Raw genomic sequence first — 19036 nt, forward strand, 5'->3', positions numbered from 1 at the left:
ATTTCTTTTATGGCTAGAGAAGTCTAGCCTTTCTTCATGTGTCTACTGGCCATTCTTATTTCCTCTTCAGAGAAGTCTCTCTTTAAGTCTTTAGTCCATTTATTAATCTGGCAGTAGTTTCTTTGAGGATTTGTTGTTGGGTTTTTTAAGTTTTTGAGTTCTAAGTATATTTTAAATATGAGGCCCTTGTCCATTGTATGGCTAGTGAAGATCTTCTCCCAATCCGTGGGCTTTCTATTGATCTTGCTAGCTATATCCTTTGCAGAAGGACAGAAGCTCTGTTGTTTCATGCACTCCCATTTGTCCAACCTTTTTTTTTGTTATGTTCTGTTTCTGGGTCTCTATTAAGAAAATTTCAGCCTGTCCCAAGGGACCCTCGAGTTTCTTCTATTCCTTTCTGTAATGTTCTCAGGGTGTCAGCTTTTACCTTGAAGTCTTTGATCCATTTGGAGTTGATTCTGGTGCAGGGTGATATATAAGAATCTAGCTTTAGTTTTCTACAGGTGTTTAAGCAATTTTGCCAGCACCATTACTGAAGAGGCTGTCTTTCTTCCATTCTATTTTTTTAGCTCTCTTATTGAAGATTAGGTGGCTATTGGTCTGTGGGTTCATTTCTGCGTCTTTAGTTCCAGTCCGTTGGTCTTCAGGTCTGTTTTTGTGTCAGTACTAAGCTATTTTGATTACTATGGCTTTGTAGTAGTTTGAAGTCTGGTATTGATATTCCTCCAGCACTATTCTTTCTGCTAAGGATTGTTTTTGCCATTAGGGCAACAGAAGTAATTTTAAGCACTCAAATTGATTGCACTTAAATTATGCCTGATCTTTTCTTAATCGCTTTATCTTTTACATTACTTTTATAATGTCTAAACATCCAGACAAATCACCTTGTTCTTTTTTGCATAAGATCTTGTCTTCAGGTTACTATGTAAATTTTGTCTTACACTGTTCTATTTTTGTTTAGATATACAGCCCAGGCTGGCCTTGAACTCATGATTTTTTTGCCTCTATCTCCCAAGAGCACCACCAAACCTAACACTATGTAAATTTTGGAATTACTTGTCAAGTACTATAAAAATATATGTGGGTTTTAAAAATTGGAATTTATTGAATGTAGAGGTGTTAAGTCTATGAACATGACTTTCTACTTGCTAAGGTTAATGTTCCTCATTAATGCTTATTGTTTTGTAAAGGGTTTAAATATTCTTGTATTTCATTTATATTTAGTAAAATGATATTTTCTAATATTCTAATACGTTAATGGAATATTAATAGAAACAGTTGACTTTTTCTATGCTGACCGTTATATACAAAGAGCTTGTTACATTCCCATTAATTTTTATAATTTTCCTGTATATTGTTTTAGATTTCCTGTATATAAATACTGATAATTAATAATATTTCCTTCTTTGTTTGGTTTTTATACCTTTACTTTTCTTACTCTATCCAGGATTTGTAACAAAATGTTAAGTACTAGAAGTAATAGAATATAGTCTTGTTTTGTTTTTTATATCAGAGTTTCAACATTAAATATAATATTTGTTAAGGTTGGCTATAGATCTTTAAAAATTATTTTATCATATCAAAGATGCTGCTTTTCTTAGTTTGCTAATAATTTCCATTATGAACAATATTTGCTCAGTTTATTACAATGACTATGTGGTGGTTTGTCTCCTCAGCTTATTAGTACAAGACATTTCATTGACTGCTTTTTTTTTTTTTTTTTTTTCTTTCACATGGCAAACCACTCTTCCTGTGCTGGCTACGCCCAACTTTATCATGATTCTTCTTTTTATATGTTACTGTACTATTCTTGTACTACTTAAAACTGTTGTATCCATGTTTATTTGTAAAAAAAAGTACACATTTTCTTTTTTATTGTGTTTTAAAATCAAATTGATACCTTTTCTTTTTTACAATAGATGAATTTATATAATATTAGCATAATTCTTAAGTAGTATGTATAATTTCCTGGAGAAACTCAGGAATTTTCTTTATGGAAAGATGTTTTAAAATAAGTTACATTTTTAATTTCTTTAATAGCTATCATCCTACTGGTTATAAGTTTATTCTGTGGAAATTGTGGTCACACACACACACACACACACACACACACACACACACATACACACACACGCACACACACACACTTTTGGCTGGTCCTGGGGTTTGATCTCAGGGCCTAGGTACTGACCCTGGGTTTCTTTTCCTCAAGGCTAGAACTCTACCACTTGAGCCATAGTACCATTTTTGGCTTTTTCTGTGATTAATTGGAGATAAGAACCTTTTGGATTTTTCCTGCCCAGGCTGGCTTTGAACCATGATCCTCAGATCTTAGCCTTCTCTAATCCTTAGCTAGGATTACAGGCATGAGCTGCTGGTGCCCAGTTTACATTTTATATTTTTGGATGCTAAAGAATGGAATCAATTACTTAATAATATAAGGACTTCTTGTTTACCAAAACAACTCTAATTAATTTCTTTCTCTTACCTACTCAGGTCAAAGTAGGCAATGAAGTTGCTACTGGAACAGGACCTAATAAAAAGATAGCCAAAAAGAATGCTGCGGAAGCAATGCTGTTACAGCTGGGCTATAAAGCATCAACTAGTCTTCAAGATCAGCTTGACAAGGTAAGCATGAAGTTTATGTGTATTTGTGCATTCTTTCACAATATTAAAGTGGGTAACAAATTCTAATCTTCGCTAGGATTTGAAGTAGACATCAATTTTAACTTTTTGAGGCAGTATTCTTGTCTTCATATAAGATAGATATCACAGGTCCAGGACAACATTTACTTAAGGAGTGAGATGAAATACTAGTAATTGTAATTTTAAAATTAGCAAATACTAAAATTTATATAGGATAATATGTATAGTAAATGTTTCAACTAAGCCAGGCACTGGTGGCTAACACCTATAATCCTAGCTACTCAGGAGGCTGAGATCTGAAGATTGCAGTTCAAAGCCAGCCCAGGCAGGAAAGTTCATGAGACTCTTACATTCCAATAAACCACTCAGAAAAACAGAAGTGGTGCAGTGGCTCAAGTGGTAGAGCGCTAGCCTTGAGCTGAAGAGCTGAGGGACAGCATTCAGGCCCAGAGTTCAAGCCTCATGACTGACAAAAAAAAATGTTTTAACTTCCTGACCAATTGTATTTTGCTAGTCATTTGTTTTTGTTATTTTTTTTTTGATGTAGTCTTGTGCCTTTTAAAAAACAGAGGTTGAAAACAACAACAAAGAAAAACCTCTTGTGTCTATGTCTTGGAATTTATTTCGCTTAGCATCATCTTATATGGTTAGATATACGGAGCTATTGAGCTGTTCTGCTCATCTGCTAGGATTATTCTAGACATATACTAATTATTACAAATGAGGGAAACCATGGGACTTAATATGATTTTTTCCTAAGTCTTTCCATTTCCTTACAAATGGGGTGGTGTCATTCTTTCTGACGGAAGCATAGAATTCCATTGTGTATATATACCACATTTTCTTGATCCATTCATCTACTGAGGAGCATCTTGGTTGGTTCCATATCTTAGCTATGGTAAATAATACTGCAATAAACATAGTTGTGCTGGTAGCTTAACTATGGCTTTGTTTGTTGTGGTCATTTGGATAAATGCCTAGAAATGGGATTGCTGGGTCATAGGAGAGCTCTATGTTTAGTCTTTTGAGGAACCACCATACTGCTTTCCAGAGTGGTTGAACAAGTTTACACTCCCACCAACAGTGTAGTAGTGTTCCCTTTTGTTCACATCTCTTCCAGCAAACTTGTTTCTTTTGTATTGATTTTCCCCCCTATGGTTTATCCCCTGTTATCACTGTATTTAATTTTGGTAGCCTGGATATAGTATTATACATTTATCTGAATTAGGGAAGGCAAGTGTAACAACAAAATAGTGAGGCAAAGGACAAAGGAGGAACCAATGCAAGAGTGATACTCACAAGACAAGATGTTGGAAATGATCTGTATAACTGGGGAGTAGGAAGGGGAGGGAAAATGGGAGAAAAATGAGGGAGGGGCTAACAAGTTCAACAAGAAATATACTCACTTACTTATGTAACTGTAATCTCTCTGTACATCACCTTGACAATAAAATTTAAAAAATAAAATAAAACCAGAGATTGTTAGAAGAGAAGCTACTTTTTTTTCTTTCTGTTGGTCGTGGGGCTTGAACTCTGGGCCTGGGAGCTGTCCCTTAGCTCTTCAGCTCAAGGCTAGCACTCTACTACTTGAGCCATAGCACCACTTCTGGTTTTCTGGTGGTTAACTAGAGATCAAGAGCCTCACGAACTTTCTTGCCCTGGCTGGCTTTGAATCATCATCCTCTGATCTCAGCCACTTGAGTAGCTAGGACTACAGGAGTGAGCCACTGGCACCTGGCTTTTTTTTTTTTTTAATGCAGCTGAAAACACAAAATAAAAATTTTGACTATCCCTTTAGAGTAGGAACTATATTAGACAGACACTCTATAAACTAATTTTTTTGTTTATGTTAAATTTAAAGATAAATTCAGAGGGTATTTGTTTTCTGCCAAGGCCTGTGTTCATAGTCTCATTTCTTCTGTAATTCATTACATTATTAACACCCTTCCTCTGCTGCAAAAGAAACAGAGGCCCCTAAACTCAGGACCTGGCAGAACTTTGGCAAGAACTGGCTTAATTTTATGTTATGTTATCATTTCATTATCTATGCACACATGGAAATTTTTATCTGTTAAGTATCTTATGTAACAAGAAAAAAAAAGTATGCTTGTAAAACTAATTACTCTTAAAAACTCAATGTGCTTTGGTCAGGCTTCTCTTGTCTAAGGATTCTGCTTCAGCTATATCTTTAGCTTCTACAGAACACATTCCGAAAGAGGCAAAGTGATTGGTTAGTAGGCATTTAGTTATACTCTTCTTAGATAGCATTTTTTTCAGTGATTAAAATACCATTTATGTGGTATTGCTAGAGGTTTCAATTCAGTTTTTGTTACCTGGCTTGTCCAAATGCATTTCTTCTTTTAAAAGTATTTGTAACATGAAATCTAACATATGTTCAAGTTTCTATAGCTCTTACTGTGTATATATATTGTTTTAACAACACATTTATATTGATTAAAACTGGTTGTGGTTTATAAAAATACACCAAAATAAATATCTCACTGACACTTATTTGAAAATTAAGTGAAAGAAAACACAACAGAAACAGCATTAATTTTATTAATTTGAAAAATATTTTTCCATACCCACTGAATTAGTGAGGGCTCTCCAGAGAAACAGAACTAACATGATGTGTACACACAAACACACACACACACACACACACACACACACACAGAGTTATAGAGACAGAGATGAAAGGTTGGGGGAGGGGAGAAAGACGACATACTTTCCAGTAAAAAAATAACCTTTGGTGAGTGTGGCAAATTAGTTTTTTAAACCTTCAAGGCTGGGCTGTAGCTCAGTGATAGATCTATCTTGTACAGGTCTTGGGTTCATGCCCCAGCATTATTTTTTTTAAAGTCAAAACCTGCAAAATCAATATACAGTATGCTCTTTTCTTATGAAATAGACAAGACATAATGTCTTCTACATTTTATAAAATGCATAAAATGCTAGACCTACCTCACCTTATCAGTCTGTATTCACAAAGGCTTCTCGCATGTAATGTTTTTCACATAAATGTTTCTAACTACTTAATTTAGAAAAGCCTCAAACCAAACAACCCAGTGCTGGCAAGGCTAAAGCACTCAAAAAAGATCAAACTAATAATACATGTATTAGGATTAGGGATTTGGGATTGGGGCTTTGCATTGGAGGACTGCAATGAGTTAATACTTGTATTGGTAGTGTCTGAAACACAATGACTGTTCAGTAAGGCTTGATAAATAAGAATAAAATATATATTCTGGCCAGGTATTGGTACTCACACTTACAATCCTAGCCATGTAGAAGGCTGGGTCGTGGTTCAAAACCACCTGGTCAGGAAAGTCCATGAGATTCTTTTTATTTTTTTAAATTGTGAAAATACCATACAGAGGAATTACACTTACATAGGAAGATTCTTATCTCTACTCAACAAAAAAGTTGGAAGTGGAGCTGTGGCTCCAGTGGTAGAGTACTAGTGTTGTACTACAAAAAAAAAAGTGAGGGGAATATGTCTTAGTGGTAGAGTGCTTCCCTAGCATGCATGAAGATCTGGATTTGATTCCCCAGTACATAAACAGAAAAGGCTGGAAGTGGTGCTGTGGCTCAAGTGGTAGAGGGCTAGCCTTGAGCAAAAGGAAGCTCAGGGACAGTGCCCAGGATTTCAAGCCCTAGGACTGGAAAGAAAAAAAAGCATCTCAGGGACCATGCCTAGTCTCTGAGTTCAAACTCCAGGTCCTGCACAATATAAATATAAATATCTATATCTCCTTACTGAGATATTCTATAATTACACACTAATAATGTACTCCCATAATATAAAAAATCTGACCTGTTCTTTGAATTTTGAAACATTGTATTTACTCCCTAAGTACCACACCAATAAGATTCCTAGTATATGTTTGACTCCAGAAGAGTTCTACAATGCCCCTCTGTACAGCTTCCTTTCTTCTTTCCCTAGCAAGCTTCCATCTGATCTCTTTCTTTTTACCTTTTTCCAGAGTATCATATAGAATAAATAAATCACACATTACATAGTCTTTGGTTTGATTTTTTTCTGTTTGGTAAAATATTTTGTGTATGTGAGTGTGTGTGCTGGGTAGGGCTTGAACTGGTGCTCTTGATTGACTATTTCCACTCACAACTTACATTCTACCATTTGAGCCATACCTTCACTACCAGCTTTTTTTTTTTTTTTGGATGATTATTAAGTATCTCCCAGATTTGTCTGCTCAGGCTGGCTTTGAAACTTGACCCTCATTTTTCAACCTCCTGAGTGGCTAGGGTTATGGGTGTGAGCCATTGGTACCTGGTTGGCATAGTGCTTTTTAGGTTTAGTTACTTTATTACCATTATTGCATGTATTATTAGTTTGATCTTTTTTGAGTGTTTTAGTTTGCCAGCATTGTTTGAGTAGAAATGAGAAAGCAGTAGGCCTAGGATTCAATTGAAGGTGAAAAATTAGTTAAAGGAAGTATAATTTAATATTCTAGCAAGTATAGTCATTAGTAGAGAGAGAAGAATTGTGAAAGGAGAAATGACAATATTTGCACTTCAGTGGAGCAGTCTAATGCTTAGGACTATGCACTTTGACATTCTCTTGTACTTCCCCTCCCTAAGGTGACTTGTTCCTCACAGTACTCACATTCCTCAGATTCACAGCCTGCCTCAGTGAGCTTGTGCATTCTGGGATACATTTCTGTTTCATAGAGAACATACACAGGAGAGTCTCCTTCCTGCAGCATGTTCCTTAGCATGTTCCTTGCATTTACAAACTTTGTTCTTCTTCCATTCTTCCACTCACTGTGAAAAGGAAAGGATCATGTTACAGAGATGGTTGGAAGTTACACTGTGTGTGTGTGTGTGTGTGTGTGTGTGTGTGTGTGTGTGTGTGCGTGTGCGTGCGTGCGCGCGCGCGCGCGCGCACGCGCGCGCGCTCAGGTCCTGGCTACTGTCCCTGATCTTTTTTTGCTCAAGGCTACTACTGCTCTACCACTTGAGCCACAGTTCCACTTCTATATTTTTTGCTAGCTAATTGGAGATAAGAGTCTCATAGACTTTCCTACCTGGGCTGGCTTTGAGCTATGATCCCAGATCTCATCCTCCTGAGTAGCTGGGATTGTAGGTGTGAGCCTTTGAGTGCTCTTTTTATTAGTTCCAAGCTATCTTCTTCATCCCACTGTTAGTCTTTCCTTTCTTAAATGCATAGAACTTTTCTAAATCTAGTTCATTTATACAGTAATTTTCAAGGTTCTTTAATCACAGAAGAACCAGGCATCTGAAAAGCAAACACTGATTTTGTGTAGAAGACAACTGACATGGAAAAGCTCCTTCAACAGGAAAGGCAAACACACTTGAAAATACAAAGGATTCTTCAGAATACAAACTTCCCTTAAGTTTCACAAGGTGGTTTAATGTTATTGACTCATTGATCAGAGCCTAGATACAAAGCAGTTGTCATGGTATGTCTATAGTCTCAGTAACTTGGGAGGATGAGGCAAGTGCATTGTTTGAGCTCATGAGTACTGGGCCAGCCTGGGCAATATAATAAGGATATACTTTACACACACACACACACACACACACACACACACACACACACACACACACACACACACACACACACACACACACACACACACACACACACACACACACACACACACACACACTGGGCCAGCCTGGGCAATATAATAAGGATATACTTTACACACACACACACACACACACACACACACACACACACACACACACACACACACACACACACACACACACACACACACACACACACACACACACACACACACCTACATGTAAGTCAAAATATACTGCTTCAAAAAGAGATTCCACAATTTATTTGCTGCTTCAAAAAGAGATTCCACAATTTATTTGGTTCTGAAATGAAAAGGGGACTCCAAATCATATAAAAGCTTTTCTCAGGGACATAGGATACCCTTAAACACCTGTTTCAAAGGAGGAAATACTATAAACTAGAAATGACTGAACCCTATTTGTAAAATGGACAGAAAGGTTCTAGCATGGTTAGTGTCTAACTTAGTATTATAGTACAGTTTTAGTAAGACTGCATGCTAGCTATGTGACTACACACTAATTAATAAACCTCTCTAACCCCTATAAAAGTAGAATGTTAATATCACTTATTAGATTTGTGTAAAGATTAAAATGAGATGATTTTCATATATCCAGGTAAAACAGCACAGTATCAACCACATTTTGTCTTAGTGTCAGCCATTGGTATTTACTGCTGTCAGTCTGTTTTGTTGTATAGTACTTTCCGCTTTGTGAGAATGCCACTGTTAATATTCTTCAGTCACAGGTTGCAGCAGTGATTTCTCATGTGGTAAGGGTAAAGGAACACAGGATATTGTGGGATTCCCCCTCCAGCACTGGAGTTTGTACTCAGAGCCTTGAGTTTGTTAGGATGGCAGTTTGACTCTTGAACCATGTCTCCAGCCTTGGTTTTTGCTGGTTATTTTAAAGATGGCCTTGAACCTTCTTCTCTCATCTTCCCAAGTTGGTAATGTAAGGTATATTAAATAGGTAGGTTTCATTAGGTAGCCGATGAAGAGAACACCACACGCTATTCAGGCAGGAAAAGAAGTTTATTTACCGAACTGCTGCCCCACCATGCATACAGATGTATCTTAGCTTACAGATGCAAGATAGGATGAAAGAGATTATTGAAGGAAGAAAGATGCTGTCTGATCACACAAAAAGCTATTGCACACTTATTGCCAACTTATTTTTCATGATTTTTTAATTTTCTGTTTTACTGCTGTATGTCATTTTATCTTCCAGTCATTCTTAACATGTATAGTAAAAATAGACACAAATGAAAAAAATGTTAAGGAATACTGTTAAACCAGTTGCTAGAATTAAAATTTTGGTGATACTCATCATAGGATAAGTTTGTCCATTCCAAAGGGACATATAACATTTCTATTGTTAATGTGATCTTAAGATTGATAAGGCTCTTTTAGACACTTCAGTACTTCTGTTGATTATTTTTACTGTCTAGAAAGAAATTACTCTTTTAACAAAAACCTTGATCTCATTTTCCATGTAAAACACATACTGAATGTAAGGGGGGGGGGGTTGATGCCTTAAATTATAAATGTAAGTAGAGTGCTGGTAGCTTACACCTGTAATTTTAGGAACTCAGGAGGCTGAGGTCTGAGGGTCACAGTTCAAAGCCAGCCTGGGCAGGAAAGCCTGTAAGACTCTTACCTCTAATTAACCACCAGATACCGGGAAGTGGTGCTGTGGTTCAAAGTGGTAGAGTGTTAGCCTTAAGCAAAACAGCTCAGGGACAGCAACTAGGCCCTAAGTTCAAGCCCCACGACTAACCCTCCTCCCCAAAATTATAAATGTAAAAGAGAAGCCTCAGATAAATAGAAACAGGAAACAAATTTGAGTGTGGAAAAGGATAAATGATACTGTTCACCTTTTTTGTTTGTAGCTGTTGTATTAGTCAGATTTTGAGAGAATACCCAATAATTGTGTGAGAAATCTTTGCCCTTGGCGTGAATGAAAATGGTGGTGTACCTACATATCCCAGCTACTTGAGAGACATAGGTAGGAGAGTAAATAGTCTGAGATTACACCTAAAGGACAAAGTCTGAGACCCTATCTGTAAAATAAAAGAAAACACACAATCCCCCCCGCCCCCCCCCCCCAAAAAAGAGCTGGGCACCAGTCCTAACTACTCAGGAGGTTGAGATCTGAGGATTGTGATTTAAAGCCAGCCAGCTGGGCCAGGAAAACCCTTGAGACTTTTATTTCGGATTAACCACCAAAAAGCCAGAAGTGGAGCTGTGGCTCAACTGGTAGAGTGCTAGCCTTGAGCAAAAAAGTTCAAGGATAGTACTCCACTCCAGGACAGGCACACAGATACAAAAAAAAGGTCTGGAAGCATGACTCAAATGGTGTAGTACCTGCCTTAAGCTCAAGGTACTGAGTTCAAACCCTTGTACCACTATTTCTTTTTAAAAATCTTTGCCCTTACTTAGTTAGTCAGTGTTTATGTGTTTTTTGAATAAGCCTGTTTACCTGTATTAAAATTGATGATTTAATTTTTCAGACAGGGGAAAACAAAGGATGGAGTGGTCCAAAGGCTGGGTTTCCTGAACCAACAAATAACAGTAAGTTCTCAATTTTGTGTTGTCTGCACTTGGTGTTCATCAGTGATAGTGACTGGGTTTGTCAGGGACCTAGATGCTGTGTGAAGTACTGTGGAAGATGTAAGGAAGTATTCATGTTTGTTTTCCTGAATAACTTATAAAATGAAGACACAAATGCTCACAATGTTAAATGGCTAAACTGGGATGAACATGTAACTTAGTTGTTCAATGCTTGCTTAGTAGCATGCTCAGTGCCCTGGGTTTGATATCTAGCATTGCAAAAAAGAAAAACCAACATAACAATAACAAAAATGCAGTTAGACTACTATAGACTGAGCATCATTTTATGCACATACTGATAACATTTTTAAAGTTGTCATTTTTATTTAAATAACTTTTTTGTGTGTTTGTGCTATTACTGAGGCTTGAACTCAGGGCCTAGGTGTTGTCCTTCAGCTTTTTTTGCTCAAGACTAGCACTCTGTAACTTGAACCCCATCTCCACTTCTGCTTTTTGGAGGTTAATTGGAGATAAAGTCTCATGGACTTTCCTGGCCAGGCTGACTTTGAACTGAGATCCTCAGATCTCAGCTTCCTGAGTCCCTAGGATTGCGGGTGTAAGCCACAGATGCCCAGCTTGAAATACTTCTTAATCAAAAAAGAAGCATTTATCCAGAAATCAGTTATCTCTCAAATCAACAGTCTTCACATTTGCAATTTTATGTGCACACAAAATATATTATCAAGTTGTTTATCCTGTTGTTTTGATTTAACATTTCTATAAACATTTTTCATATTTTGCTTACTCATTAGAGGTTTTTTTTTGTGTGTGTGTGTGTGCCTGTCCTGGGCTCGATTTCAGGCCCTAGGCACTCTCCCTGAGCTTCTTTTGCTAAAAGGCTAGTACTCTACCACTTGAGCCACAACACCCCTTCCAGCCTTTTCTGTGTATGTGTTACTGAGGAATCAAACCCAGGACTTCATGCATACTAGGCAAGTACTCAACCACTAAGTCACATTCCTGGTCCCATTAGAGTTTTGTTTTATTTGTTCGTTTATTTGTTTTGGTTTTGTGGGGCTTGAACTCTGGGCCTAAGCGCTGTCCTTCAGCTCTTCAGCTTAAGGCGAGTGCTCTACCACTTGAGCCACAGTGCCACTTCTGGTTTTCTGAATGGTTTATTGGATATAAGAGTCTCACGGACTTTCGTGCCCGGGCTGACTTTGAACCGCAATCCTCAGATCTCAGCCTCCTGAGTAGCTAGGATTACAGGCATGAGCCACCAGCATCTGGTTTTAGAGTTGTTTTTTACAGTCAAAATTTTTTTTTTTATTGTTAGTGTACAGAGAGGTTATAGTCATATAAGTCAGGTAATGTGTATATTTCTTTTTGGACAATGTCATCTCTTTCACTCTCTCCATTTTTTCCCCTCCCATCCCTACCCACAAGTTATATAGTTCATTTTCTACGTAGTAGCTAGTGAGTATTACTGCTGCATTTGTTAACTCTTTGTTCCATGTTTTTTAGAGTTTTTATTACATATTAAAGCCAGTAAGTTTATATCAGAAATGTAAGTATAAAATTGCTCACAGTCTTGTTTCACTTACACTAATGTTATCAGATATTTCAGAAGTGGGGCTGGGAAGGTGGCTCAGTGGTAGAGCGCTTGCCTTGCATGCCTGAGGCCTTGGGTTCGATTCCTCAGCACCACATAAGCAAAAAGAAAAAAGCTGGAAGTGGCGCTGTGGCTCAAGTGGTAGAGCGCTCGCCTTGAGCTGAAGAGCTGAGGGACAGCGCCCAGGCCCAGAGTTCAGGCCCCATGACCGGACCTAAAAAAAACAAAACAAAACAGATATTTCAGAAGTCAACTCAACTTTTTTCTCTCTTTTTAAATGTGTACGACTAAGATATTTTGCTTTGAACATACAGACATTTTCATAACAGCTTCCTTTTTCTGGAAAAGTATGTGTTTTGCCTGAAGTGACTATTTTGCTATAGATTTAATGATTTAATGAGTATTTGCCCAGTGAAAATACAAAATGGAATCTCATTTCTTTTTTTTTTTTTGGGTCCGGTCGTGGGGCCTGAACTCTGGGCCTGGGTGCTGTCCCTCAGTTCTTCAGCTCAAGGCTAGCGCTCTACCACTTGAGCCACAGTGCCACTTCTGGCTTTTTTTCTTTTTGCTTATGTGGTGCTGAGGAGTCGAATCCAGGGCCTCAGGCATGCAAGGCAAGCACTCTACTACTCAGCCACCTTCCCAGCCCCTGGAATCCTATTTCTAACTTTCCTGTTCTTCTTCATTTTTTTTTTTAAGTGGACATTGAAAAAGTTTAAGTCTTTCAGTCATAGTTCAAGTTCTTGAGTCTTTGGTTTTGGCAATCCAAGTCATACGTGTTTAGTGAAATTTGTAATAATTCTTATAGAAGAATTGAATTTTTGGATATCAAACCTAATCTCTTGAAAAGAGTATTCCAGTGAGGTATAATAATACTTCCCCCCCATTTTAAAAATTAGCTTTAAGTAATTGTTTATGGGGGTTTCAACTCAGCATCCAGTTTATGAGTACAATGCATCTTGATCAGTCACTTTTCGATGTTTCCCACATATGTCCCAATGCAACCTATCCTCTCAAGAGACCTGATTCCATTTTCACATGTGTACATGTGACTACATTCATCTACCCCTTTTCTTTCCATTCATCTGCCACAATACCCCTTGACTTCACTCCCTTCTGATAAAATGTATTTCAGCTTCCTGCTATTAATTTTGTTAAAACTATAAGTTAGTTGTTCAAAAGAGTTAAACCACTGAAATCCTCCCCTGCATATACCATCTTTTAGTCAATATGTTTGTGTGTGTACACATGTACATGCCCTTGGATATGTTTTCTTATATGCTTGGGTAATTTAAATCTGTGCTGTGACTTCTTGCACTCTAAACATAGCAGTAGTAAATGTGAAGGATGGAGCACATAGCCCAATGGGCTCAGCTGAGGATTCTTAGAGTTTGTGTTTAACTCATTTGATGTTTGAGTATATTGGTTTGTAATTACTTTATAAGAGAATGTTAAAAAAAATTAGCACTTGGCACGCTACCTGTTCTAGTAAGCTTATGATGAATGATGATTTCTTTCCATGTTCCATTTTTTTTTCTCTTTTGGTAAAAAATGATGTAACTATGTAAGTGTTGGCCAGAAAATTTATTCTTATATGTTCTGTTTACCAGATTTTTTTTGTTTTTGCATGGACATTGTAGTTGAAGAATAATATCCCCCTTCTTTTGCCTTTTCTTTCCTCCTCTTTCTCCTCTTCTTCTTCTTCCTCCTCCTCTTCCTCCTCCTCCTCCTCTTCCTCCTCCTCTTCCTCCTCCTCCTCCTCCTCCTCCTCCTCCTCCTCCTCCTCCTCCACCTCCTCCTCCTCCTCCTCCTCCTCCTCCTCCTCCACCTCCTCCTCCTCCTCTTTCTCCTCTTCCTCCTCCTCCTCCTCTTCTTCCTTCTCCTTTTTCTTTTTTTTCTCTTTTTGCCAGTTGTGGGGCCTGAACTTAGATCCTGGGCACTGTCCCTGACATTCTACCTTGAGCCATAGCGCTACTTCTGGCCTTTTCTGTTTATGTGGTACTGAGGAATTGAACCCAGGACTTTATGTATGCTAGGCAAGCACTCTACCACTAAGCCACCTTCCCAGGCCTCTCTTTCTTTCTTTTGGTGGTACTGAGGGTTGAACTCACAGCCTTACTGTTTGTTTGTTTGTTTCTTTGTTTTTTGTTTTGGTCAGTCATGGGGCTTGAACTCTGGGCCTGGGTGCTGTCCCTCTACCACTTGAGCCACAGCGTCACTTCTGGTTTTCTGAGTGGTTTATTGGAGATAAATCTCACGGACTTTTGTGCCGGGGCTGGCTTTGAACCTGATCCTCAGATCTCAGCATCCTGAGTAGCTAGGATTAAAGGCGTGAGCCACTGGTGCCCAGCTCAGAGCCTTCCTCTTATTAGGTAGGCACTTCACTACTTGAGCCATACTCTTTTTATTTTAGTTATTTTTAGGCTAGAGTCTGAAGTTTATGCTGGACCTAGTTTGGACCATTGTCCATGACTATGCTACCTTAGTGATGTTAGGAAGAAGTATGATGGATGAACCAATTACTTGAAAATTTTAATTCATATATTATGGTCACATTTAGGTTTGCTTGTCTTCTGCTTAATCAGTTTCCTAAGTTTGAAATTCTGCTCTACATGATTTCTGCTCTGTGATGATTATCTGTGTTAGCATGTTGTAGGTAAAGGTTTGAGTATAGGTCTCATGGGACAACACTTATAGGAGAATATAGGAATCTTAGGTTACCAAAGCTGTTTTACTCTAACATATTTCTGACCTTGAATAACACATTTTACTAATTGTGCTCTGTTAGGAGTTGTACATAGTAATTTATAATGTTGAGAATCTTTATGTAACATTTGGAAGGGGATTAACCATTCTTGAATATCACATGAAAAGGTAGTGTATTTCTTTGGGAGAACACTTGTGTTCCTAAAATGGCTCTCTTTTTTATGTTTTCTTTCTCAAACTTTGCATTACTTCAAAGTGTTGTAACTTTGAAGATTAAATTTCTAGCTATTATTTGGATAAGTAATACAGAATTATTGTGGATATAATGTACAGAAATTAAAACAAAAGAGTGCAGAACTGGAAAAGAGGAAGAAAAATTTTAATCTGGCATAGCTAGTACCTATATATAAGTAAACAAAAATGTTCATGTACATGTGCATTTAATTTTTGAGGTAGAAGATATTTTTGTAAAGATTATAGTCATAAGAAACTGTTAACAATTACAACTAAAAAATAGTTTAAATGGTTCTGCAAGTGAATGAGATTACACAGCCTCCATTTATTTTCCTGACTTGATTGCCTGCAGCTTTAAAGTATGGACCTAATTTTTGTATGTTTCTCAGGCTTTCTTCAAGTACTTAAATCCAGCAGAAGGCAGATTATTCTAGGTGTGTTTTTAGCCTTGGAATCACTTTCATAATTATGTTGAAGTGCAAGAACATAGAACTCTATAATGTGAAGTTTGTGTTAAATATAGCATATGGCAATTTTATGCTTGGCATACACATAAAAAGCTAGCTCTTTACAAATGAATGAGGAACAAGGTTTTAAAAAGATTATGCATTTTAAAGATCTACTGATGGCTCATGGAAAATTTTGTAAAATATTTAGATAGAGTTCAGTTGATAATATCTTTCTTTGTAATCACATTCCATGTCTTATTAATACAGGGTTTTACTTAAAAGCAGGTTCATTGTTTCTTAAAGGTGAACTCTAGTGTAATTCAAAATTGGACTACACTCAAAGGTATTCACTGGTATGTGCCGAATCCACCCACTAAAAGATTATTTGGGGACATTTTTCATATAAATATTTTTCCATTAACCTTTTAAAAGGTTTTATTTAGTCCCTGAGAAATATACTGACTCGTCAACTTCATTAGAGATGACTCAGGACAAATACTTGGGAAAGGATAGACATCTTATTGACATTTCCATGGTCTTAGTTGAGTTACCAGACTTTTTAAAGTTACTTCTTTTGCATTTATACATGTATTAAACACTGAAGCCAGGAGACTTTACTACCCATGATGTGGTATTGGGATAGACTCTGCTTGTTTTTCATATTCTGTGTACTGTGTTCAGAATCTCTCCTTCCCTCCCCCCAGCTCCATCCTTCCATTCATCTCTCCTTGCCTCCCTCTCTTTCTCATTCCCTTCCTTCCAATGAGGGGGAGAGGGTTTATTTTTAAAATAATATATTAATTTATATTTCATCAATAGAGTTTTGGAAGAGTGCCCTGAACAAATGTCTTTTTGGAGTTCCCATAATAGAAATCACATTGTAATGAGACAATTAAAATAGTTTTTAGCCAAGTGGATTTAAATATAAAACTAAGCCATCCAACTTATCTCTTCATCTAGATATGAATTCTATGTTGGAAGTATAAGAATACAGCTGGTCTGCAGTGATCTGATTTAGAGAGTTTGGTAAAGTATTTGTAATAATAGGCAGCCCCATGCTATCCAGGTTTTCTCCACCATGATCAAAGGAAGAAACATCCAAACATTCTAGAAAAATACCTGCCCATTTACATTGGTTAGACCTGCTTGGGCGGTGAGAAGCTGGTCAAATTCTTTTCCCTTCCCCTTCCAGTCCCATCAGTTGGACAAGGATTTTCTTTCCCAGCTTGCTAAATCTAAGGAAGTTAGAGGTGGTGGTTCATTTGTTTCTGTTTTAGTTATATTATTTGAGTCTGTGCTTAAAGACCCATTAATCTAAGGAACCATTAGAAAAGCTGTAAATGGATAACATATTGTTGAAAATATTCTTGGAAAGGATTGAATAATTTTCAGTTTTCATGAACTTAAAATCTTACTTGAGCCAGGCACCAGTGGTTCAAACCTATAATCCTAGTTGCTCTGGAGGCTGAGACCTGAGGATTTGGGTTCAGAAATAGCTCTGGTAGACAGATCCTTGAAACTCTTATCTCTGATTGACAAGGAAAAAGCCAGAAGTGAAAGGCATTCATGGCTCAAGTAATAAGAATGTCAGATCTGAGAGAAAAAGCTGGGCAAAAATGTGAGGCTTTTGCCAGGTGCTTGTGGCTCATACCTGTAATTTTAGCTACTCAGGAGACTGAGATGTGAGGATCATAGTTTGAAGCTAGCCTGGGCAGAAAAGTCTTTGAGACTCTTCAATTAACCACCAAAAAGTCAGAAATGGAGCTGTGGTTCAAGTAGTAGAGTGCTAGTCTTAAGCAAAAAGCAAACAAAAACTCAGGGACAGCACCCGGATTTTATTTTTAAAGAAAAAAAGAGACAATACTTGATACATAATATATTCAACAATATGTTGTGAGCATGATATAAATATTGCCCATCTGATCATCTTTCTTCATCCTGCTCTTTCCTACCTCTGCTTCCCATGCCCTTCCCCCCAACACAGGTGACTACTTTGTAATTACTCCCTTCCTCTTTATCCCTTATGGTTAATTAAGCAAACGTGAATCTGCAGCAGAACTTGTTTAATTTTGCTTATTTCAACTTTAGAAAAAACAGTATGTAGCTAGGTGCCAGTGTCTCACACCTGTAATCCCAGCTGGAATAGTAGGTATGCATCATCACTCCCAGCTTTATACTGCCAGCCTGGGCAGGAAAATCTGTGAGACTCTTTCTGGTGGTTATCAGAAAACTGAAAGTGGTGCTGTGTCTCAAGTGGTATAGTGCTAGCCTTGAGCTGAAGAACTAAGGGACAGCACCCAGGCCCAGAGTTGAAGCCCCACAACCGACCAAAACAAAAACAAAAACAAAAACAAAACACAAAAAACCCAGGATGCATTGTTTAAAATGAAAATTACAAAACAGTGATGAAAGAAACTGAATAATAGACAATCTATATTCATGGATTGGAAGAATTAATATTGTTACAATAGTCATACTACCCAAAGTGATCAATAAATTTAGTGCAGTGCTTATCAAAGTGCCAATGATATTCCTCACATAAATAAGAAAAGAGCTCCTAAAATTTGATTAGAGCTAGAAACCGAATAGTCAACATATTTGGTTCTGAGCAAAAAGAACAATGCTGGCTTTAAAACATCCTGCAAAGCTGTAACAGATCCATCAGCACCATGGGAGTAGCATAACAGATATAGACAAAGGGAACAAAATAGCAGAACCTAAGACAAGCCATTGTTTTTACTGTCAACAGTTTTTTTTTTTTTTTTTGGCAAAGGCATCAGGCCATACATTAGAAAAGTTTCTTCAATTAATGGTGCCGAGAAAACTGACTATCTGTTGGCAGAAGAAACATACCATATTCAAAGATAAGCTCAAACATGAACCCAAGACTTAATGTAAGATTCTGAACTATGAAATGATATGGACAAAATAATAGAAGAAATATTTAGGACATCGGTCTGGTAACATTTTTTTACCTCAAAAAACATAAGCAATGAACAAAATTGACAATGCAAATAAAAATTCTCCCGTAGAGCAAAGGAACAATAGAGCAAAGATGATCTAGAATGGGAGAAAACATTTACAAAATATTCATCTGAAAAGGGATTCATTTCTAGACAAGCAAAATGTTCTTGCCTAGAATTACTCTTCTAATCCTAGCTATTTGGAAAGGTGAGCTCAGGAGGAGCTCAGAAGTAAGTTTTTTAGACCCCATTTCAGGCAGTATAAAGCTGGGAGTAATGATGCATACCTACTATTTC

General features: G+C 37.3%; 1 protein-coding gene across 5 annotated transcripts in view; it reads left to right on the forward strand.

Annotated features, from left to right (window-relative positions):
- The window catches only part of LOC138839072 (double-stranded RNA-binding protein Staufen homolog 2), a 289434-nt gene that overhangs the window by 132328 nt on the left and 138070 nt on the right, over positions 1-19036 (forward strand). For all 5 annotated transcript variants that reach the window (XM_070038742.1, XM_070038746.1, XM_070038744.1 and 2 more), the window contains 2 exons: positions 2497-2628; positions 10736-10796. In XM_070038742.1, the coding sequence (XP_069894843.1) occupies positions 2497-2628; positions 10736-10796 (193 nt within the window). The remainder of the gene's footprint in view (positions 1-2496; positions 2629-10735; positions 10797-19036) is intronic.

This window comes from Dipodomys merriami, unplaced genomic scaffold (assembly GCF_024711535.1).
Source record: "Dipodomys merriami isolate MVZ:Mamm:240054 unplaced genomic scaffold, mDipMer1.0.p SCAF_291, whole genome shotgun sequence".
Lineage (NCBI taxonomy): Eukaryota > Metazoa > Chordata > Mammalia > Rodentia > Heteromyidae > Dipodomys > Dipodomys merriami.